The sequence below is a fragment of the Bombina bombina genome, chromosome 3 (assembly GCF_027579735.1).
Source record: "Bombina bombina isolate aBomBom1 chromosome 3, aBomBom1.pri, whole genome shotgun sequence".
Classification (NCBI taxonomy): Eukaryota; Metazoa; Chordata; class Amphibia; order Anura; family Bombinatoridae; genus Bombina; species Bombina bombina.
The window spans coordinates 190,786,607-190,810,805 of record NC_069501.1 but is presented as its reverse complement, the minus strand read 5'-3'; the positions used below and the strand labels follow the sequence as shown (position 1 = coordinate 190,810,805).

The 24,199-nt window shown below is 38.2% G+C and overlaps 1 protein-coding gene across 1 annotated transcript in view; it reads left to right on the top strand.

The window, feature by feature from the left end:
* LOC128653018 (uncharacterized) overlaps positions 1–22,461 on the top strand; it is a 42,160-nt gene extending 19,699 nt beyond the window's left edge. Inside the window, exons 5-9 of the mRNA XM_053706054.1 lie at positions 3,342–3,443; positions 11,543–11,772; positions 19,392–19,455; positions 20,641–20,703; positions 21,236–22,461. Coding sequence (XP_053562029.1) covers positions 3,342–3,443; positions 11,543–11,772; positions 19,392–19,455; positions 20,641–20,703; positions 21,236–21,424 — 648 coding nt within the window. The 3' untranslated portion in view covers positions 21,425–22,461. The remainder of the gene's footprint in view (positions 1–3,341; positions 3,444–11,542; positions 11,773–19,391; positions 19,456–20,640; positions 20,704–21,235) is intronic.
* Positions 22,462–24,199: the final 1,738 nt, after the last annotated feature.

Sequence of the window (24,199 nt, the reverse complement as noted above, 5' to 3'; positions counted from 1 at the left end):
ATACACGTTTTACCTCTGTAATTACCTTGTATCTAAGCCTCTGCAAACTGCCCCCTTATTTCAGTTCTTTTGACAGATTTGCATTTTAGCCAATCAGTGCTGACTCCTAGGTAACTTCATGTGCGTGAGCTCAATGTTATGTATATGAAATACATGAACTAACGCCCTCTAGTGGTGAAAAACTCAAAATGCATTCAGATAAGAGGCGGCCTTCAAGGTTTAAGAAATTTGCCCACTTTTCCCTGTACTGTAACAATATTCTACTCAGCGATTCCTTGCTCAGTGTAAGTGCTCACGCACATCTGTTCCTAACTGTGTGCAGCAAATAAGATTAGATAAACTACACTAAAGACATTGCAGATTTTTGAGCTTTAAAGGACCACTAAATACAGTAGAATTACATGATTAACAAGTGCATAATAAAAAAAAAAAATTCAGTAACACTTACTCTAAATTTCAAATAAGCAGTAGATTTCTTTTGACAAACGTATTCCCCCTCCCCCCATTTGTCAGCCCCCTGTATCATGTGACAGCCATCAACCAATCACAAACAAGTATACGTATACCCTGTGAACTTGGGCACATGCTCAGTAGGTGCTGGTGCTTCAAGGTTTGTGTATAATAAGAATGTGCAATATTTGATTATAGAAGTAAATAGAAAGTCTCTCTTAAAACTGCATGCTCTATCTGCATCATGAAAAATTTATTTAGACTTTTGTGTCCCTTTAAATGATTCCTTACCTTTTGTAAGCAGTGCCTAATTACTGATAGACATGCAGATATTCTGACTATGGTATTTGTTGTGCAAAAGAATAAGTTCTCCTCTGTTCCCAGCATTCCTTTAGTTTTGACACCCACTCAAAATACCTTTATATTCAATGGACCAATAAATCTGGTGTTGGAACTAAACTAATGCTGGGACATTACAAAATGACTTTATTTTCATACTAAGCTTTTGTTTTCTTTGCATTTTAACCCTTTCACTACCGGGACTTTCAGACAAAAACATGCCAAAAATACCAGAGAATGTTTAGCATTTTTGATATCACTCCATTTAAACAGAAATAGAGCCTTGTTTTTTTTCTATTTACCTGTCAAAACTATATATATTTTTTAAGTAGATAACCCAAGGTATTGATCTAGGCCCATTTTGGTACATTTCATGCCACCACTTCACCGCCAAATGCAATTAAATAGAAAAAATTGTTACTTTTTTCACAAACTTTGGGTTTCTAGCAGAAATTATGTACATACAGCTTGGGCAATCATGGCACAAATGTCTGTAAACGTTTCTCTGAGATCCCCTTTGTTCAGAAATAGCAGACATATATGGCTTTGCCATTGCTTTTTGGTAATTAGAAGGCAGCTAATTGCAGCTGCGCACCACACTTCTATTATTCCCGGCAGTGAAGGGGTTAATTGGGTAGCTTAAAAGATTAATTTTTAGCTTCAGTGTAGAGATAAGCCTCCCACCTGACACTTCCCACCCCCTGATACCTCCCCACCCTTCACTGGTAACTCCCATCTTAGATACTGGCAGACAGTCTGCAAGTATGAAAATATCAGCGTTTGTTTTTTGTTGTTGTTTTTTTAATAAAATATTTTTCATTTTTATATTTTTTGCAGTGTAGGATACCCCCTTACCCCCAAATCTCCCTGATTCCCCCCCCCCCCCCAAACAGCTCTCTACACCTCCTCCCCCCCTCTAACTACTACCCGCCATTTTAGGTACTGGCAGCTGTCTGCCGGTACCTATAAACTATTATTTTATTTACATTTTTTAATTATTTCTGTACATATTTTCTGTAGCGTAACTTCCCCATTCCTCCCTGTCCATTTTTTTTTCTGTAGCGTAGGGACCTCCCACTCCCTCCCCTGCTGGGCCCCCCACCAACAGAAGATCGTTACAGACGGTGACACACACAGTGTCTTTAGTCTGTAACTATCAGGCATCTGGCCTCATATGGAGCCGGAGCACCGATTGCGGTCCGGCTCCATGTGTGGCAGATGCCTGAAGCTTCAGGAGCTCTTGGCTGTAACCTAAAAGCCGAGAGTGCTGGAGCTTCCTGAAGCGAAGACATGTGTGTATATATACGTCTTGCAGTACGATAAGCAAAGTACTGCAAGACGTCTATATACGTCCTTTTGGATGAAGGGGTTAAATGTATTGATTCTTTCCTAAAAGTTATTATTTTTCTTTCCAATGGCAGGGCGAGTCCACGATTCCATTTGTTACTGTTGGGAAATTCACCACCTGGCCACTAGGAGGAGGCAGACACCCCAGCCAGAGTATCCTCCCACTACCCATACTCCCCCAGTCATTCTTTACTTCTTTGCATACTTTTTCTAATTTTTACAAGTTTAATGTTTTTGTCTCAGCTGAGGCTTCTTTTGGGAGAAAGGTTCTTCAAGCGGTGGGGCCTTAAAGGGACACTGAACCCAAATTTTTTTTCTTTCATGATTCAGATAGAGCATGCAATTTTAAGCAACTTTCTAATTTATTCCTATTATCAATTTTTCTTCGTTTTCTTGCTATCTTTATTTTAAAAGCAGGAATGTAAATCTTAGCAGCCAACCCAATTTAGGTTCAGCACCATGGATAGCGCTTGCTTATTGGAGGCTTACATTTACCCACCAATAAGCAAGCATAACCCAGGTTCTCAACCAAAAATGGGCCGGCTCCTATGCATCACCTTCCTGCTTTTTAAATAAAGATAGCAAGAGACCAAAGAAAAATTGATAATAGGAGTAAATTAGAAAGTTGCTTAAAATTGCCTGCTCTATCTGAATCATGAAAGAAAAAAATTGTGTTTAGTGTCCTTTTAAGTTTAGGTCCGCCAGCCTTTAATTCTCCCTCCCTGTCCATTCTGTGTCCTCTCTGGCTTGGGTATTGGTTTCCTAACAGTAATGAATGAAATCGTGGACTCTCCATGCCATTGGAAAGAAAACAAAATTTATGCTTACCTGATAAATTCTTTTCTTTCCTGGCATGGAGAGTCCACAACCCACCCTTATTTAATTTTAAGGCAGCATTTAATTTTTCTAACCTTCAGGCACCTATATACCCCTAGTGTTCTACCTTTCTTTTATTCCCTTGGCTGAATGACTGGGGGAGTATGGGTAGTGGGAGGATAGTAAGCTCTGGCTTGGGTGTCTTTGCCTCCTCCTGGTGGCCAGGTGGTGAATTTCCCAACAGTAATGAATGGTATTGTAAACTCTCAATGCCAGGAAAGAAAATAATTGATCAGGTTTGCATACATTTTGTTATTATTATTATCAAGTTGAATTATCTTGGGTTATTCGGTATTGAGTTTCTCAGACTAATATTGCTTTCATTACAGGCTGAATTGCTTTGTCTGAGAAAGGGTCTGACTGCAGCAAACCAGGAAAAGGAATTATTAGTGGCCAAAAAGATCAAAGTGGAACTTGATATTCAGAAAATGGTAATGAAATATTTATTTTCTGTGCATTTTTATTATAAATTGTCCAGCTACATTACAGCTATGCCTGCCTCAGTATTGCTCACACGTATTCACTGGAATCTAGTACAGGTATAATGAGACCAAATGTGTAAAGGGATATAAGGGTACAAGAAGAAAAAGCTCCAATGCGTCAGAGCATTTTATTTTTTTAATGTTGCTTGGATATCACTATAAAGTCAGCTCCAGAGCAGCAACACAATACTGGGAGCTAGCTGAACACATATAAAAGGCATATGTGTATAGCCACCAAGTACCAGATGTCTCCCTGTGGGTAATTGCTGCTTCTGATGCTACCTAAGTAAGCTTTTCAACAAATGGTACAAAGAGCACAAAGCCAATTTTATAATAGAAGGAAATTAGAAAAAAAGTCTTGAAATTGCATGCTCTGTCTCAAGCATGGAAGTTTATTTCTGATTTTCATGTCCCTTTAAACATTGCGTAAATGTTTTTGTATCCCTCCCAACAAAAGTTACCTGGATCAACGTGCAGAAATGTATTATTAGTATTTTTGTAATGGTTTTTGTAAACTTTTCTAAGCAAGGAAATGTTAGTGTAAAGGTCCCCATGAAATGGGTTATTTTCTATAATGAACATAAATGTAATTAGTCCAAACACACTGAAACTGGTCCTATTGATTTGCAGCATTGTAAAGATCAGAAATAAAGTCCATTGCATTATTAATACAATTATGTATGATCCGTTGCATATTTTGGGTAAGATATTTCCACAGTAAGGATCTTTCTCATCAAAAAAGATTCTTTGTGCGCCAGGAAAGAATATCGTATTGAAGTAGATAATTGTTCCTATACAAAAAAATCCTGAGCCAATGATAATAATCAGGATATAAATAATACTGATGTCTTTACAGATGTTTTGCCATTTGTAGTGTAACAATTCTTTCATTTTGTCAGAGTTAATAGCTGCAACGGATTCGTATCTCAACCTTTTTGAGTATAATCTAAAACTTTAAACCGCACCTCTAGAATAGATTCCTTTGGGACAGCTAGTGTGAGCGGTGCATCGCCTGTGTATATTACAACTTTATGGGAACCAGGGCATGTGACGCCTCCTATGTTTCTGGGATTATGATAAAGACGTTTAGCTAACATTTCCATAGTTAAAATGAATAACATGGATAAGCTACTCGGCTAAAATGCTTTATCCGTTGCTTTAAAGACTAGGGGTATTCAACAGAGTTATTGTAAAGGGTGGATAGTAGTGAGTCTGGCTTCCCACTTGATCTTCATAAATCTGCTAAAATGGTTCTAACAACCATTACTTAGCAAATTAAATTCTGTTTGTTGATGAAGGAAATGGTGAAACATAATTGGTGTTTTCTCAGGTTTGGGATGTGCACTAATAAGGTGGATACCGTAATAAGAGTGGGGTCTGAATAGCTGCCTCCAACAGCCATTGAAAGAAAGAAATGTTGTTGATGATGCCATTTGGAAGAGGGAGTCTGGCTACTTCCATTTCCTGTATTATAAATAGTAAATATAGCTGTTTTTGAGTTCTCCTCAACAATATGAGGTAGCATTGATTGGGTTATATAAACCCAAAATGATTATTTCATGGTTGAGGTAGAACATACAATTTTAAACAACTTTTCAATTTAATTCTGTTATATGAGTTGCTTCATTCTCTTGGCATCCTTTGTTGAAGGAGCAGCAATGTACTACAGTGAGCTATCTGAATACATTGGTCAGCCAATTACAAGAGGCATATATGTGCAGCAACCAATCAGTAGCTCCGTAGTCTACCTAGGTATCCTTTTCAACAAAGAATATCAAGAGAACAAAACAAATTAGATAATATAAGTAAATTGGAAAGTTGTTTAAAATTACTTTCTCCATCTGAATCAAGGCAGAAAAAAATTGGGTTTCATGTCCCTTTAAGTTATATAAATTGTTCTGTTAATAGGAGAAAACATCTGTGATCTCTACTACGTTATTCTTAACTGAGTGTATGTTCTTAACTACTTATATTTAGCACTATTGTTAAAAGGATATGAAAACCAAAAAATGTTATTTTGTGATTCAGACAGAGCATAGCATTTAAAAAAAAAGTTTCCAATTCACTTCTATTATCAAATTAGCTTAGGTCCCATAATATTATGTGTTAAAGAGATATCTGGAGTCTAGAGCACTATGTGGCAGTAAATAGTGCTGCCGTCTAGTACTCTTGCAAATAAATAACATTCTTGCAAATCTGTTGCCATAAAGTGCTCCAGAAATGGGCCGGCTCCTAAGATTACGTCCCTGCTTTTCAAAAAAAGATACCAAGATAACAAAGAAAAATTGATAATAGAAGTAAATTAGAGCATGCGATTTTAAACAACTTTCTCCTACATTGGTGTATCCGGTCCACGGCTTCATCCTTACTTGTGGGATATTCTCAATCCCTACAGGAAGTGGCAAAGAGAGCACACAGCAGAGCTGTCCATATAGCTCCCCTCAGGCTCCGCCCCCCCCCCCCCCCCCGTCATTCTCTTTGCCGCTCTGAACAAGTAGCATCTCCACGGGGGTGGTAAAGAGTATGTGGTGTTAGTTGTAGTTTTTATTTCTTCTATCAAGAGTTTGTTATTTTTAAATAGTGCCGGCTTGTACTATTTACTCTACAGTAGAAAATGATGAAGATTTCTGTTGAAGAGGAGTATGATTTTAGCACCAGTAACTAAAATCCATTGCTGTTCCCACGCAGGACTGTTGAAACCAGATAACTTCAGTTGGGGGGAACAGTTTGCAGGCTTAACTGCTTCAGGTATGATCAGTCATTTTTCTAACAAGACCAAGTAATGCTAGAAGACTGTCAAATATCCCTTCTGGGATAGGTAAGCCATTTTCTTAGACTCTGTAACAGAATTAAGGCTTATAACTAGGGCTCTATGCTGGTTGACACTATTGTGGGCTAAGTCGATTATTTTTTGCATTGATTGTGTTACGTATTAAGTGTTTTTCAAACTTGGAAACACTTTTGGGGATTTATTTTACGCCTGGCAGTTGTTTAAACACCTATTCTAGTCAGAAAGGCCCCTTCACTCTGGAATGCAGAGGAAGGAAGCCTCATTTTCGCGCCTCAATTGCACGGTTACTTTTCCCTAGGCAGCTCACGCAGCTTCACGTGGGGAGTCTACAAGCTTCAGAAAGGACTTCAGGGAGGCTTATTTCTTGCTTGAATAACCCCTAAGGAAGGTAAACGCCACAGTAGAGACTGAGGCATGAGACTGTAGCGTTTTTTAACCGGTTAATTGCTGTTATAGCTCCGGTTTGGGCATTTAAGGGTTAATTTGTTTGAAAATTGGTGTGCAATCTTTTCAAAGCTTTAAGACACTGTGGTGAAAATTTCATAAAGATCGGATGTTTCTTTGATATTTTTCTGATGTTTCAATAATAAAGTGTGCACTTTTATTATTTAAAGAGACAGTAACGGTTTTGTCAAATATAATATTTATTGCATTAAAATTCTGCCTAAGTCTGTCTAACATGTCTGAGCCTTCAGATAGCCTATGTTCTGTGTGTTTAGAGGCCAAGGTGGTTCCCCCATTAAACTTATGTGTGAAGTGTGCCATAGCGTCCAAACAGATTAAGGACAGTACTGTCACATTTAAAAATGTAGCCCAAGATGATTCTTTAACTGAAGGTAGTGGGGATAGCTCGCTATCCTCTCCTTCTGTGTCAACACCAGCTTTGCCCGCGCAAGCGATACCTAGTACATCTAGCGCTCCAATGGCTGTTACTATGCAGCAATTAGCAGCAGTAATGGATAATTCTCTAGCAGCTTTTTTATCCAAACTGCCAGCTTTTCCTAGGAAGCGTGATTGCTCAGTTTTAAATACAGAAAATGAGCAAACAGACGCAGAGGATAATTTATCTGTTGTGCCCTCACATCAATCTGAGTTGGCGGTGAGGGAGGGTCTGTCTGAAGGGGAAATTTCTGACACAGGAAAAGTTTCTCAGCAGACAGAGCCTGATACCATAGCATTTAAATTCAAGCTAGAACATCTCCGCGCCCTACTTAAGGAGGTCCTAGCTACACTTGATGATTGTGACCCTTTGGTGATTCCAGAGAAATTGTGCAAAATGGACAAGTTTTTAGAGGTCCCAGTGCACACTGATGCGTTTCCGATACCCAAGAGGGTGGCGGATATAGTGAATAAGGAGTAGGAGAAGCCAGGTGTGCCTTTTGTTCCCCCTCCTATATTTAAGAAAATGTTCCCCATTGTTGACCCCAGAAGGGAAGCGTGGCAGACGGTCCCTAAGGTAGAAGGGGCAGTTTCAACGCTAGCTAAGCGCACGACTATACCAATAGAAGACAGTTGCGCTTTCAAAGATCCTATGGAAAAAAAATTAGAAGGGTTGCTTAAGAAAATTTTTGTTCAGCAAGGTTTCCTTCTTCAACCAATTTCTTGCATTATTCCTGTCACCATGGCAGCGTCTTTTTGGTTCGACGAACTAGAAAATTCGCTCCAGAAGGAGACTCCTTATGATGAAGTCATGGACAGAATTCACGCATTGAAGTTGGCTAATTCCTTTATATTAGATGCCGCTTTTCAATTAGCTAGATTAGCGGCGAAAAATTCTGGTTTTGCAATCGTGGCTTGCAGAGCGCTTTGGCTAAAATCTTGGTCGGCGGACGTGTCGTCCAAAACAAAATTGCTTAATATTCCTTTCAAGGGTAAGACCCTATTCGGGCCAGAGTTGAAAGAGATTACTGGGGGAAAGGGCCATGCCCTTCCACAGGATAGACCTTTCAAAGCTAAAAATAAGTCTAATTTTCGTTCCTTTCGCAACTTCAGGAACGGACCGGCTCCTAGCTCTACAGCCTCTAGACAAGAGGGTAACACATCCCAGCCCAAACCAGCATGGAAACCATTGCAAGGCTGGAACAAGGGGAAACAGCCCAAAAAGCCTGCTGCTGCTACCAAGACAGCATGAAGGGATAGCCCCCGATCCGGGACCGGATCTGGTAGGGGGCAGACTTTCTCTCTTTGCTCAGGCTTGGGCAAGAGATGTTCCAGACCCCTGGGCTCTAGAAATTGTCTCTCAGGGGTATCTCCTAGAATTCAAGGACTTTCCTCCAAGGGGAAGGTTTCACATGTCTCGCTTGTCCTTAGACGGGTATTCTTACATTGCGTAGAAGATCTTTCAAAGATGGGAGTGATACACCCAGTTCCAACAGCAGAACAAGGACTGGGTTTTTACTCCAACCTGTTTGTAGTTCCCAAAAAAGAGGGAACGTTCAGACCAATTCTGGATTTAAAGATCTTAAACAAATTCCTCAGAGTTCCATCATTCAAAATGGAAACCATTCGGACAATGTTACCAATGATCCAGGAGGGTCAATACATGACTACAGTGGACTTAAAGGATGCGTATCTGTATATTCCTATCCACAAGGATCACCATCAGTTCCTAAGGTTTGCCTTTCTGGACAAACATTATCTTGATTCAAGCGTCGTCCTTTCACAAAGCAAAGGCTCACACGGATATTGTTCTAGCCTTTCTCAGGTCTCACGGGTGGAAGGTGAACACAGAAAAGAGTTCACTGTCCCCGTTCACAAGGGTTCCCTTCCTGGGAACAATAATAGACTCGGTAGAAATGAAGATCTTTCTGACGGAGGTCAGGAAGTAAAAACTTTTAAACACTTGTCGAGTTCTTCAATCCATTCCTCAACCCTCCATAGCTCAGTGCATGGAGGTAATAGGACTAATGGTTGCTCCCTTTGCTCGAATTCATTTAAGACCACTGCAACTGTGCATGCTCAAACAGTGGAATGGGGACTATGCGGATTTGTCTCCCCAGATACAAATGGACCAGAAAACCAGAGACTCACTCCTCTGGTGGTTGTCTCAGGATCACCTGTCTCAGGGAATGAGTTTCCGCAGACCAGAGTGGATCATTGTCACGACCGACGCCAGCCTTTTAGGCTGGGTTGCGGTCTGGGAGTCCCTGAAAGCTCAGGGCCTTTGGTCTCGGGAAGAATCTCTTCTCCCGATAAACATTTTGGAATTGAGAGCGATATTCAATGCGCTCCAGGCATGGCCTCAACTAGCGGAGGCCAAATTCATCAGATTTCAGTCGGACAACATGACGACTGTAGCGTACATCAATCATCAGGGAGGAACAAAGAGTTCCCTGGCGATGAGGGAGGTATCCAAAATCATCAAATGGGCAGAGGATCACTCCTGCCATCTATCAGCAATTCACATCCCAGGAGTGGACAACTGGGAAGCGGATTATCTGAGTCGTCAGACTTTCCAGCCGGGGGAGTGGGAACTTCACCCAGAGGTTTTTGCCCAGTTAACTCAACTATGGGGCCTTCCAGATCTGGATCTGATGGCGTCAGGTTGACTGCTTGGAGATTGAACGCTCGATTCTAGCTAAGCGTGGGTTCTCGGAATCTGTTATAGATACTCTGGTTTAGGCCAGAAAGCCTGTAACCAGGAAAATTTACCATAAGATATGGCAGAAATATCTTTGTTGGTGTGAATCCAAGGGTTACTCGTGGAGTAAAATTAGGATTCCCAGGATATTGTCTTTTCTCCAAGAAGGATTGGAGAAAGGATTGTCAGCTAGTTCCTTAAAGGGACAGATATCTGCTTTGTCTATTCTGTTACACAAGCGTCTGGCAGAAGTACCAGATGTTCAAGCGTTTGTACAGGCTTTAGTCAGGATCAAACCTGTTTACAGACCGGTGGCTCCTCCATGGAGTCTAAATTTAGTTCTTTCAGTTCTTCAAGGGGTTCCGTTTGAACCTCTACATTCCATAGATATTAAGTTATTATCTTGGAAAGTTTTGTTTTTGGTTGCTATTTCTTCTGCTAGAAGAGTTTCTGAATTGTCTGCTTTGCAGTGTAATTCACCCTATCTGGTGTTTCATACAGATAAGGTCGTTTTACGCACCAAACCTGGTTTTCTTCCAAAGGTGGTCTCCAATAGGAATATTAACCAGGAAATAGTTGTTCCTTCTCTGTGTCCTAATCCAGTTTCAAAGAGGAACGTCTGTTACACAATCTAGATGTGGTTCGTGCTTTAAAATTCTATCTAGAAGCAACAAAAGATTTCAGACAAACATCATCCTTGTTTGTTGTTTATTCTGGTAAAAGGAGAGGTCAGAAAGCAACTGCTACCTCTCTTTCCTTCTGGCTGAAAAGCATCATCCATTTGGCTTATGAGACTGCTGGACGGCAGACTCCTGAACGAATTACAGCTCACTCTACTAGAGCTGTGGCTTCCACATGGGCTTTCAAGAACGAGGCTTCTGTTGAACAGATCTGTAAGGCAGCGACGTGGTCTTCACTGCATACATTTGCCAAATTTTACAAATTCGATACTTATGCTTCTTCGGAGGCTATTTTTGGGAGAAAGGTTTTACAAGCAGTGGTGCCTTCCGTTTAGGTTACCTGACTTGTTCCCTCCCTTCATCTGTGTCCTTAAGCTTTGGTATTGGTTCCCACAAATAAGGATGAAGCCGTGGAACGGATACACCAATGTAGGAGAAAACAGAATTTATGTTTACCTGATAAATTTCTTTCTCCTACGGTGTATCCGGTCCACGGCCCGCCCTGGCATTTAGTCAGGTTTAAATTTTTGTAAACTACAGTCACCACTGCACCCTATGGTTCTCCTTTTTCTCCTAACCGTCGGTCGAATGACTGGGGGGGCGGAGCCTTCGGGGAGCTATATGGACAGCTCTGCTGTGTGCTCTCTTTGCCACTTCCTGTAGGGATTGAGAATATCCCACCAGTAAGGATGAAGCCGTGGACCGGATACACCGTAGGAGAAATAAATTTATCAGGTAAACATAAATTCTGTTTTCTTGCTGGAAAGGATGTCATTTAAAGGGATACTGTTCTGAGAAAAAAAATGTTTTTGTGATTGTGAGGTGTGTTACTGTTTGCAAGTCCTTCCTGCCGGCCAATGAGCAGGTCTGCACAGAAATTCACTTCCTGTTAGCTTTAAAATAAACAGTTTTAACTTGTTTTGTTTTTTTAAAATTGTGTAAATGATATATTTTACGATGTAAATTCTAACTAATATTTTTACGATTTGTGTTCTAGAAAGAGTCATTTGAAAAAGTAGTGGAGCTGGGAAGATCTTTCCTATGTAGAACGCAAGACACAGATTCTGTGAAGGATTTGGCTCCTCAAGATGTTTTGAAGATGTTAAACCCAACAATGGTCCAACAAGTACAGGGTCAGCAGATTAGCAGGCTCCTGGTTATGCGGAAAGAACTGAAAAAGAAACAAATGGCTGTCAATAGAACCAACAAGTTGTGTGATAAATTCAGGTATGTTTTAACCATCAGAATAAGGGGTCACGTCCCTAAGAACAAATCATTATTAATCTATCCTATGTGCCCTTTTAATAAAATACTCAATTGTAAATATAGGTTTATATAACATACTGCTCATGGGCTTGGTTTTGATAACTCCTTTATTGTTTTGAAATGTCATACTTTATTTTTCGACTATTCAGTTAGTGGTAAATGAAAACTGCATTGATTATGCTTACACCTTAATGAGATATTTGCATTTTAAAGGGACATGATACCCAAATGTGATGTAGCATAACTGTAAAAAGCGGATTAGAAAAAATCACCTGGACATCTCTATTTAAAAAAAGGACGATTTTACCTCAAATTTCCTAAGTATTCACACCCCAATGTAAAGATACTTTAAAGGGACACTGTACACTAGATTTATCTTTGCATACATGTTTTGTAGATGATCCATTTATATAGCCTATACAGTTTTTTTTTTTTTTTTTTTTTTTTTTTTTTAAATATATAGTTTTGCTTATTTTTAAATAACATTGCACTGATTTTCAGACTCCTAACCAAGCCCCAAAGTTTTAGGAGAATACAGCTTGCTCCTGTTTGTGTAAAGAGTCTTTTCATATGCAGAGGAAGGGGGAGGGGTAGTGTCTTCTCTTTTTGGTATACAAACACTTTTAGTGGGTGTTCCAGCTACCTTTTCAACAGAGTTAAACTGGGAGCTTCTAAATAAGTTTTTTAACGGTTTTATACTGGATTTTTATATCAGTATCTGCGCATATTATTCTTTATAGTAGTGTCTATAACATGCAGTCATATGAAAATTGGTGTGTACCGTCCCTTTAAGCAGCCTGTCAGTAAGCTTGTCCTAGGACTTGCTAGGGAGTGTGCATCTGGCATGTGCAGTCATGTTGTTTTCCTATTCAGTTTAAGTAAGTTCTATGAAATCTCACGAGATCATAGCAAAGGCAAAGTATTACCTCAGCACTGCTGATGCTGATTGGCTATTGTTTTTTTTTTCTTCCCCTAACCTGCAGATATGAATATAATGTCCCTTTAATCAGATTTGTAAGTAAATACTATGTAAAGAAGATGTTTTTGGCTATGAAGCTGAGAATGTTGCATTAACTAAACAAAATAAAACGAAGAGTTGTCCTTGTTAAAGACAATTGACGGTACTTTTTTCTCAGTGAAATGAAATTCTGCGACATAGCAGACAAATCTCTTGCTTTCTGAAATATCATAGATTTTTGATAGATATAAAAAGTCTGCTTAATTGTTGTAATAAAAAAGCACTAGGCAGTGGAATATACTTAAAGGAATAGTCTAGTTAAAATTAAACGTTAATGATTCAGATAGAGCATGCAATTTTTCTTCATTCATTGGAGAAATCAAGAATCTAAGCTTAGGAGCCACCCCATTTTTGGTTCAGAACCTGGGTAGCGCTTGCTGATTGGTGTCTAAATGTAGCCACCAATTAGCAAACTCTACCCAGGTGCTGAACCAAAAATGGGCTGGCTCCTAAGTTTACATTACTGCTTTTTAAATAAAGATACCAAGAGAATGAAGAAAAATGATAATAGGAGTAAATTAGAAAATTGCATGCTTGGATTTCTGGTGGGTGGCGAACCAAGATGGCCACAAATCTATGAGGCTCTGAACATAGACTCTCCTTTATTTCTATTTTATGTGGTCCAATCTATTGCCATCCATATAATCCTTAACAGTATAGCTGTTCGGAAACTGAAGGGATCAAGAATTGCATCACTTGGCCCCCGTGAAGTCGGTAAAATCTGAAAATTGTGTGAGGTGTTCTGAGGTGGACAGTAACCTATAGTGCTATGCACAGACCCTCTAATACTGCACTAATGAAAAATGCTATTCTATCGGACGATTGCCAGATGCAGGACAAACTTTCTGCCTTGAAAATTCTACTGCTTCCAGTGTTCACTAAACTGGAAACAGCCATACAGCGTCTGCTGACTGAGACGCAGACTCTTGAGCCTCCATCTTTATTTGTTGAGCAGAACCATCTGCCAGAAATACTGCGCCATGAGGCTGCTAATACGACTACGACACAGATGCTCCTTGGACAAGAGGAGGAAGGACAAGGAGTGAATAGTACCCTAGAGCTCTATAAGACAACAGAGCCATTTACCATTTCCGATATGCAAGAGGCAGGTATAGGATATACGAAGAGACCACTCGGGAAGGCTGCGATTAACCATGGAGATGTGCTGGACAGGTATCAATATAATCGCCTAACGAAGGATCGCTCTCCTCTGAGACATCAAGACAACCAAACTCTGTCAGGACTATTTAATTGGAGTCTCCGATGGAGCGATAGGGGCCTGCAAGAGAATGATACAGCCTTTCCCTTCTCACATGAACGACTGCCGAATTATCAGCTTACCCCAAATCATAGTGGAGTCGGTTAACCAGAAAGTAGATCTCTTGCTGTTTAAGGATATCCCTGGATGTTGGTCGTGTAAAGTGTTATCTCAATCTGACTATTTAGCTTTAAAGGTTTTTTTTGTCATAAATCTCCATATACCTTAACCAGTGTTCCCTCAGTAACACATTAATCCCACGGTGTATACTTATGGACACTAGACTATCGCAATGGTTCATTTCTGTTTTAATTTTATGTGACTATCTTGTTAATAGCTAAAGAAAACATTTGTATTGTGGCGGTTCGTTGATTACCGAGATATCTATGTAGGCAATGCTACATTTCCAATGTTCAGTCTAGGTATCGTTAGTGAACCCACAACAGGGAATATACCTACGAATACTCAGTGAATGTCATACTTTAAACGTGAGTACTGTATGTTGATAATAACACCCCACTGACTAGATCAGTATCTAATATTGAGGCTTATAATTTGCGAAATGGCTTTCTAAACAGTCCTTCATATAAAAACTGATGAACCGCAAACGTCCTAAGCTACAAACTACTACTTAAGGCTGAACCTCACACTTCCCTTCCTGCAACACTATATTGAGACAGACATAGTAGCCTGCATATGCTTTCTTTTGATCAAAACTAAATACAGTTCCACAACAGTCTGATGTGTTAGGATAATTGCCTCATCCAATCTGACATGCTTTGGGCAGAAATACTGCATGAAGATAATAGTGCTCCAATTACTAGATCAGTACTTGGTGTGGCGGTGTGTAGTTTGCAAAATGCTTTCTCATAGTGCTCCATATAAAAAATGGAAAACAGCAAATCTCTTAAACTGCTACTTACAATCCAAGGCTGAGCCACTCATTTTGCTTCCTGCAACGATATATTGAGACAGACATAATAGTCAGCATATGCTCTCTTTTCAAACTGTCTGATGTGTCAAGATAATAGAATCTTTACTTAATACAGCATACGCTAAACCCTAACAATGTATATAACATGGGCCAACTTATTATACACTTTAACGAGGAACCTTGCACAGGGAGCTCCCGCTCTCTTAATATTTACAGCAACACATGGAAGGAACCACAGGTTATGTTGATTTGGTTAATTTAGTTTAAGCTCATTTTGACTACTTTGCTTTAAGGGTTTCTTATCACAACTCTCCTTGTATCCTAAGCAATGTTCCCTTAGCTGTGCATTACTCCCATAGGGTAATACTAATGGAAACTATATTATGGCAATGGTGTTTTGCAATACTATATTGAGACAGACATAATAGTCAGTATATGCCCTCTTTTCACTTAAACTTGTACACAGTCCTATAGCAATATGTCTGATAATAGAACCTTTACTTAATACAGCACATGCTGACTCCTAAAAATGTACCTACTATGGGTCAGCTTGTCATATACTTTATCTAGGAGCCTTGCACAAGGAGCTCCTACTCTCTTAACATTTACAGCAAAACATGGAAGGAACCACACTTTTAAACTGTTGTTTGGGTTTGGGGCTGATTTGGTTAAGTTAATTTGTTAATTATATTAAAAATGAGGAGAAATACAGGGGATGTTTTCAACTACACTGATTTAGCACTACAGATTATCTACGATTTAATTATTTAAGGATTTAACCAGTGCAATCACACCTTATCTTTATCCATTTATTGCTTTCAATAGGGACGACTACTCCATTGGAATAATAACATGTGAATTACCTCAGGAGTTCAAATTTACTGTATACCTACTTTACTGTCACTGCATTGTATTATTGTACAGAATACATTTTTTGTATGTCCTACATTGTCTACTCAAGAATTGTTATTTGCCTGTGTTTCTCAATAAAAAAATAAATAAAATAAAATTGCATGCTCTATCTGAATCATGAAAGTTGAATTTTGACTAGACTATCCCTTTAATAGAAATTATCATGTTTTTCAGCGCTGCGGAATCTGATGGCGCTCTACAAATAACCAATAATAATAATAATTTATGCAGTGTCCATTACTTCCTGTCACAGCCCTTCTAGGGGGCTGTTGTCTCTACAGGAAGGCAATGTGCAAGTTTTTCCTAGTTAACTTTTGCTGCAAACATCATGTGACAATAGAACCTATGCTATGTGCTGTCTGCTCTATTTTCTAGCTGTACGCCTGTGACTACAGTGCAGCAAGAAAACAAGTATGTTCACTGTTGTTTGATTCTTTTTGTGTTTACTTTGATTTAACACTTTTTCTACTGTTTCCTATTCCTTTAAAATCTTCTATGAATTAATTCATAGACTCACCAACTGCTTCAAATTGATTCAGAACAAATCAAGAGCATGGTGTTTGTCATCTTTAGACCTTTACCTACTATCAGTCCCACTTCAGTTACAAGGTCTGGAATTGCTGGTAACACATTTGCACTGATGCTTTCACTGACGACCCTTTGGAAACAGAATGGGGCTTATTGTCCTTGCATATATTGCTATTGAGAGTTGTAGCCATGTTGGGCTGGTTGCCAGATTCTTGATCATATGTAGATATGCACGTCTACAGATTCATGTTTGTGCTTTACTCCAAACTTACAATCATTTACAAGATCATGATCAATATCTTAACATGGGGACATTTTTGATTAATTAAAGTCAAACACGTCTTGGGAAAGCTCATTGAGCTCCCTCTGCTGAAATTTCTCCAGGTTGGCTTTGATTATCCCTACAAATAGAGCATGGCATTTTAATCAACTTTCCAATGTACTTATTTTATCCAATTGGCTTCATTCTCTTAGTATTCGTTTTTGAAAGAGCAGCTATGCACTACTGGTGCTATCTGAAAACATCTGGTGAACCAATGAAGAGGCATTTTTGTGCAGCCACCTATCAGCAGCTAGCTCCAGTAATGCATTGCTGCTCCTGAGCCTACCTACATATGTTTTTTAACAAAGGATACCAAGAGAATGAAGCAATTTAGATAATAGAAGCAAATTGGAAAATTGTTTAAATCACATGTTCTGTCTGAAACATGAAAGAAAAGTTTGGGTTTCATGTCCCTTTAATTCTTTGAAAGTCTGTTTTTCAGTGCTTGCTATGTTTTGTACAAGTGTTTTTAACTTCCATCATGACATATGGATGTTAGTTATGTTTAATAATTAGTCTTTTTTCAGGCTTTCATTTCTATAACATGGATGTCCTAAACCTTTTTCTTTATGTTTTCTGCCAAGAGAGTGCCCATATGAACTGGGCTATTTTTCCTTACCGTATTATGGTTATGCTGAGATAAGTACGTGTTTCTTTTGTACCAGTGGTTGGAATTAGTGACTAAGCACTTCTGAAGTTAGTAAATACATACAGGGTCGCTATTATCTATTTTACTAGTAAGTACGTGATTTACGTGTGCTAGCAGTTGGTACCTAACTAAATAAATCATTTAGTAAGCAGATGGCTACAGTGTAACAGTTGTGTAGTTGGCGCTCTACAAATACCTGTTAATAATAATAGCAGCCATATGGTTTTCTGTACACACTTTGCTTGGTGCTACGTTTTTGATGCATCTACTTAGTTAAACGTCTTTGTACGAAATGTTTTAAAGTGATTGATTCTCAGATAAATCATCAAGTGGTACTCGAGTGTGGTAAATCCTCACAGGACATCTGACCGGTCTCCTTATGTTTTCTTTAAAAGTTCTGCTCTTCTTAGCTGTGTAAGAAGCTAGTTTATCAGGACAAATTAGGTAATTGGTTAATTCTGACTTGATGGTGGACTTATTCCCCTTATGTTTACTGTGATGCTGATCTACGGATCATGCAATCAAATTTCAGGTCCCTTCTATTTATGTAAGAAAAAGTGTGTTTAAATGTGTTATAGAAGTTGGTCTTTTTAGTTTAAACAGAATAGAGCTTTCTTTGTTGTACCTTGTCAATAAAACAGATTGTGAGTAAAACAGCAAACAACTTGATTTCTTAGAAACTCTGTTTAGTCACTGTCTGCAGGGAGGTAATGGAGCTGACATGATTTTTGCAGCAGAAGCCCTCTACTGAGCATGGGCAAGAAGCTGACTGGAGATATTGCAGGTGCCCCCCCTAGCCCTCAACCACTTCAAAAGGAAAGCTTTTACTTTGCTATCCTAAAGACCCTTTGTGTGACACTGACATGAAGCATTGAACCCTAAAAAATTAAGTTAAAAATAGAAGTAAAATAAATTTTATATAATGAATAATACATATTGCAGTGATTTGTATTTAAAGTGAAGTAAACTTTGATGAATGAAAGCCCGGTTTTTAAAAATACTATTAAAAACAGGGGCATTTTCATTCATCAAAGTTTACAAAGCAGCCGTTTTGATTAAAGGGACAGTCTACACCAGAATTTTTATTGTTTTAAAAGATAGATAATCCCTTTATTACCCATTTCCCAGTTTTGCATAACCAACACAGTTATATTAATATACTTTTAACCTCTGTGATTATCTTGTATCTAAGCCTCTGCAAACTGCCCCTTTTTTCAGTTCTTTTGACAGACTTGCAGTCTAGCCAATCAGTGCCTGCTCCCAGATAACTTCTCGTGCACGAGCACAGTGTTATCTATATGAAATACGTGAACTAACACCCTCTAGTGGTGAAAAACTGTTAAAATGCAATCTGAAAGAGATGGGCTTCAAGGTCTAAGAAATTAGCATATGAACCTCGTAGGTTAAGCTTTCAACTAAGAATACCAAGAGAGCAAAGCAAAATTGGTGATAAAAGTAAATTGGAAAATTGTTTAAAATTACATGCTCTATCTGAATCATGAAAGTTTATTTTGGCCTAGACTGTCCCTTTAAAAACTTACCTTTGTTTTTTTTACAGCCAGAGCAGGTTCCCACACCCGGAGATTCTCTCTTCACATGTCATCAATAACTAATCCAGCTTCCTCCAATCACGGCATGGCCTCACGCAATGACTCCCCTGAGGGGAAAGCCGTGATTGGAGGAAGCCGGATTAGTCATTGATGTGCTTTCATTCATCAAACTTTACCTTCACTTTAAGTATAACCCACTGCTTAGTGCTTTTTTTTATTGCAACAATTAAACGGACTGTTTTATATCTCTTTAATGTGCTGATGGCACAATTTGCTTAAAATAAAATGATTCTGAAAGCTTAAGTTGTATATCGTTGACAAGTCTTATTTACATTTTTTAGATCACCCTAGTACTAGACCGTCCGCCTTTATGACATATAACTTGCTGACCTCTTGTTATTTTTTTCAGCCTAAAGCCTGAGACCTATAAAGACCCAAAGAAGGATGTTGAATCACACCTCCAGCATTTAAGTGTAAGATTTATATATATATATCTCCTTTACCTTATCTCCTTGACTGTGGCCAATAAGGTACGAGCATGAATGATTTCCTACACACTGTAAGCAATCACTGTGCAGTATGCAGTGAGGGTCAGGGTCCTACATATCATAAAATGCACACCAGCCTCTTTGGTGGGAGTAGAAGACTACATTTTTTTTTTAGATTTAAAGGGACTATAAATACATTCTATTGTGTTTCTAGAGAATAACATAGCCAAGTCTCAACATTTTAAAAACAAACATCCTTTTCCCTGCAATTGCTTGTCAATAGGCAAACTCCAGCCACCCTTTGCCTTATTTGAGGAGCCAACAAGGCTAACCATATAGTTAGTATAAAATACCTGGTTTTGCATTTCTTAAAGCTGATTAAAGGGACACTAAACCCTAAAATTTTCTTTCATTATTCAGATAGAGAACACAAATTTAAACAACATTACCATTTACTTATATTATTCATTTTGCTTCATTTTTTAGTTGAAGAAAAAGCAATGCACATGGGTGAGCCAATCACACGAGGCTTATATGTGCAGGAACCAATCAGCAGCTACTTGAGCCTATCTAGATATGCTTTTCAGCAAAAAATATCAAGAGAATAAAACAAATTAGATAATAGAAGTAAATTAGAAAGTTGTTTAAAATCGCATGCTCTTTCTAAATCATGAAAGAAAACATGTGGGTTTCCTGTCCCTTTAAGGAAATATATGTATCAGGGTTAGAATAAAATATTAAGGTCTTTACTGTTTTTATTTGTTTAAGCAGGAAAAATAAACAATGAATGTGTATTGTAAATGCAATATTGTCTTCTTATGCATAGTTAAACCTTTTTATGGGGAATCACATTTTTGAGTGTAATTACCCTTTTAAATGACAGGTGATCTAGTAATACTGCGAGTTCTGATCATAGGTGTGATTTTTTTCCTTACATACCCATCATGCTTTGTTTGTGTGAATCCTTATATAGCTAATAAATGTTAGCAGCTCTGACATTGCCCTCCACACAAAGCCACCTCTCCCCCAAGGTTAAGAAAATCAAAGCTCTACATTTTAATGTTAGGCAACAATATACCACTTATCAGTACATTTATTTCTTAGGAAATGCCCTATATCATTTTTTACAACATATAAATGACTGTACTATTAATCACCATTTCTAACCAGGAAGAAATAGACGACCTCAAAAATACAGTGCAAAAAGCCAAGGCTGACCTTGGAGCTACAGAGGTAAGCATATATAAAGGCAGGGTTGTATCTATTGGCTATGTAATTATGCACAGTTCATGCTCAGGGATGAATAATATATTTAAGTATGCAAGAGATTACTTGTTGTAAACAAGATCCATTTTCTTTTTATGTATGTTAAAAGGACATACAACTTACAATACTACAGCTCAGATTTTCCTAGAAACTTCTTGCAATATACTTTTGTCTCCAAAAAATGCTTCTGGAAAACGCTATTGCATGTTATGTGATAACCCTTCTCACGCACATGGGTTCCTCTAGTATACGTATATTTTGATATTCTTGTATAATATCCAAAACTGTTTCTCTTTTCAGATTCCTTTGTTTTTGTTTTAAAAGAAATAACTGAAAGGATATATCTTGTGTCAACTATAAGTGATTGCTAACTCAAATATGGCCAGTAGATGGAGCAGTAACATTGTTTTAGTTTGATTTAAAACCAGCAGGAATGTACTTTCTAAGCATTTAACTGGGTCACATATAAATAACTGTTATTCATTTTACATCCAAACAGGAAATTATACAGAAGAAAAAAGATCAAATCACTCGGGAGCTTAACCGCACACCTGTATCAAAGCAAAACAGTGACATGAGCGAAGCAGAACAAAAAAAATTAAACAGAAGACTTAAGAGAATCGTTCACCGAAAAGATCTTTTTATAGAAAGGGAAAAAATACTGCAGAGACTAAAACTGTCCATTTAGTGAATGTGTTAAAGAAAAATATATGAAGGATGTGAACACACATTGTGTTTGCAAAATATTATTTGCCATAGAATCCTGCTATTTTTTGGAAGAGAAATAGCGACGGTGCAATATTGTGCTTTTTATATTGACTGTAAAGTTATTTATTTGTAGACATTGTATAATGTGTGTTTGAAAATGTGAACTGTACAGCTCCACCTGTTTAAAACGTTTTCATAGTTTTGCTATTACTAATGTTAAAATAATGTTGTCTAAGGGGTACACATCCTTTCAACAACTACTGTAGTACTAAAAAAAAAAGTCAGTAACCAATTCCCTATTATCGTTGCAATTCATTTCACACAAACAAGGATAATTACTAGAGAACAGTTTCCATGGGAAGAGGTAGTAGCGCGCAATCATATTACAAGTTGTTAGTTAAAGGGACAGTCTACACGACACCTACACGCACCTTAAAGAAACTGCTGTACCGGGTAAACCACGCACCACTCATAGAAACATTATGAATGGCCAAAGTGAATCCAGTACGGTAGGGAAACTTTGTTTATTCGTGTCGTTTTAATATGGCCGCCCCAATTTCTCCTCACTCCTTTCTCATTCTGGTAGAAACCACTGCCAGCAGTGCAAAACTATGGGCGCAGCGTCGTTGATTTTACAAGTGAGAGCCTTTTGATTGGACGCAGCTCACACATAGACGTGCCCACTGATTGTATTGGAGGAGTTGTGTGGCCATCTTATGGCTGAAAAATAAAGTATTTTAATAAAAAACACTTTATTTTTGACAAGCATGAAGTGTCAGTGGATACGGCGTGGTGTCTCCGTTACAACAAACAAAATAAGGTAATATTAAATCACATGTAGACTGTCCCTTTAAGTGTTGCACTTTTACATTTAACTCTTTTGAAAACACGGTATTAAGTATTAACTGCTATTTTGAATTTAAAAAAAAATGCATTACAATGCTATAGAAATAAATTAACAGCTGTAAATTAAAGGGATATAAAGCAGTGTTCTTTAATAAAAAACCTTAAAAGAAACGGATTGTGTTAAAAACACCAAGAAACTTTCTTTCTTTCCTAAGACATGGTGAGTCCACGGCTTGAGTAATTACTGTTGGGAATATCACTCCTGGCCAGCAGAAGGAGGCAAAGAGCACCACAGTTAAACTGCTAAGTATCACTCCCTTACCCGCAACTATTCTCTTTGCCTTCGGTGCATGGAGGAGGTGAAGTTCAGGTGTCTGAAGAAAAGTTTGATTTCATCTACAAGCAAGTTTTGGGGTATAGCCATATTCCACGTCATTCCTTACAGTTAGGAACTTGTAAAGAGGTACTTACTGAGCTTTCCGAACAATTGCTGCCCTAGTTTAGAAAGCCAGAGTTGGCTACTCTGTTCTTTCCTTTTCAAAGGTCTCTATGAAGAACTGTGTCTTCTCATACCTTGTAACTGGCTAAATGCCGGACTGTGGAGCAGGTAAGTGCTTTTTCTTCCAGTTTGGGAGACCATGCACTTAACAAATTAAGACACTGCTTTTTTATTGGGACATAGATAATCCTGTTGTATGGGTTACACTGTGGCATGAAGCAGGCACTGTAGCATGTGTGAGACTAAAATTTAAACTCTTTTAAAAAGAAAGGGTAAAATGTTTTTATTAGGCTTTATTTTCTGACACACATTTACTTGATAAAACAAGTTTAAACTGAAAGTAAGGCTGATTTTTTTTATTTCAGCAGCTTTTTCATTTCCCCATTGCTTTAAAATAAAACAATGCAACATTTTAAACTGTCAGGTTTGAAAAAAAAAAAACGGTTATTTCGGGTAGTCAGTGTACCAGGAAGCTATTTTTAGTGCCTCTCTGTCGCAGCAGTAATTGGAGCTCAGCAGTTATGGTCACATGACCGGCTTTACATCATAACATTTCTGAGGAAAATTGTGTTTTTCTCCATTTCTGGGTGATTGATAGCGGTAAGGCACCTCAGTAATTGAGGTGTTGGGTTGCCTGAGTGGTATTTTAGAAGTTTATTTGATGTTTATTAAATGTTTTTTCTTAACTTTTCTCACATCATTTTAGCTGATGATCGATCCTAATTTGGGATAAAATTTAAAGTGAATTTCTTCTACTAGATATGACGAGTCCATGGATTCATCCTTACTTGTGGGATATTATCCTCCTGCTAACAGGAAGTGGCAAAGAGCACCACAGCAGAGCTGTCTATATAGCTCCTCCTTTGACTCCACCCCCCAGTCATTCTCTTTGCCTATACTAAGTAATAGGAAGAGGTAAAGTGAAAGAGGTGATAAAATGATAGTTTTTATTTTCTTCAAGCAAGATTTTTTTTTTTTTTTTTTTAAATATTTTTTTATTAATAATAAAGTTCAGGAAAATAATAACATACAATGCTATGCAAGACAAGTAATAGAACTTCATACATGTTACAGATGATTTTATGAAGTGAGGTACAATAAGAGTAGTTGGTCATTCTGGTGAGACATAGCTCCATATATGTACTGAACCTTTCTTTAACTTTTCTACAATGAACTGTCTACACATTAAGTGGCCGGCGAGTCACCTCCGGACTCATTAGGCCATAAGCGTTTGGTATATGCACCAAAAAAGACGAGTGTATTTGGAGAGAACAACCTCAGAGTAAATAGGAATAGAGGAAAGAGAGGAAGAGGGGAGAAGAAGAAGAGAGAAAAAAAAAAAAAGACACGCAGGGCCTGCAACTATCAACCTTACTCGCTGCATAGTGACAGAATCAGCTCAGATGTTTC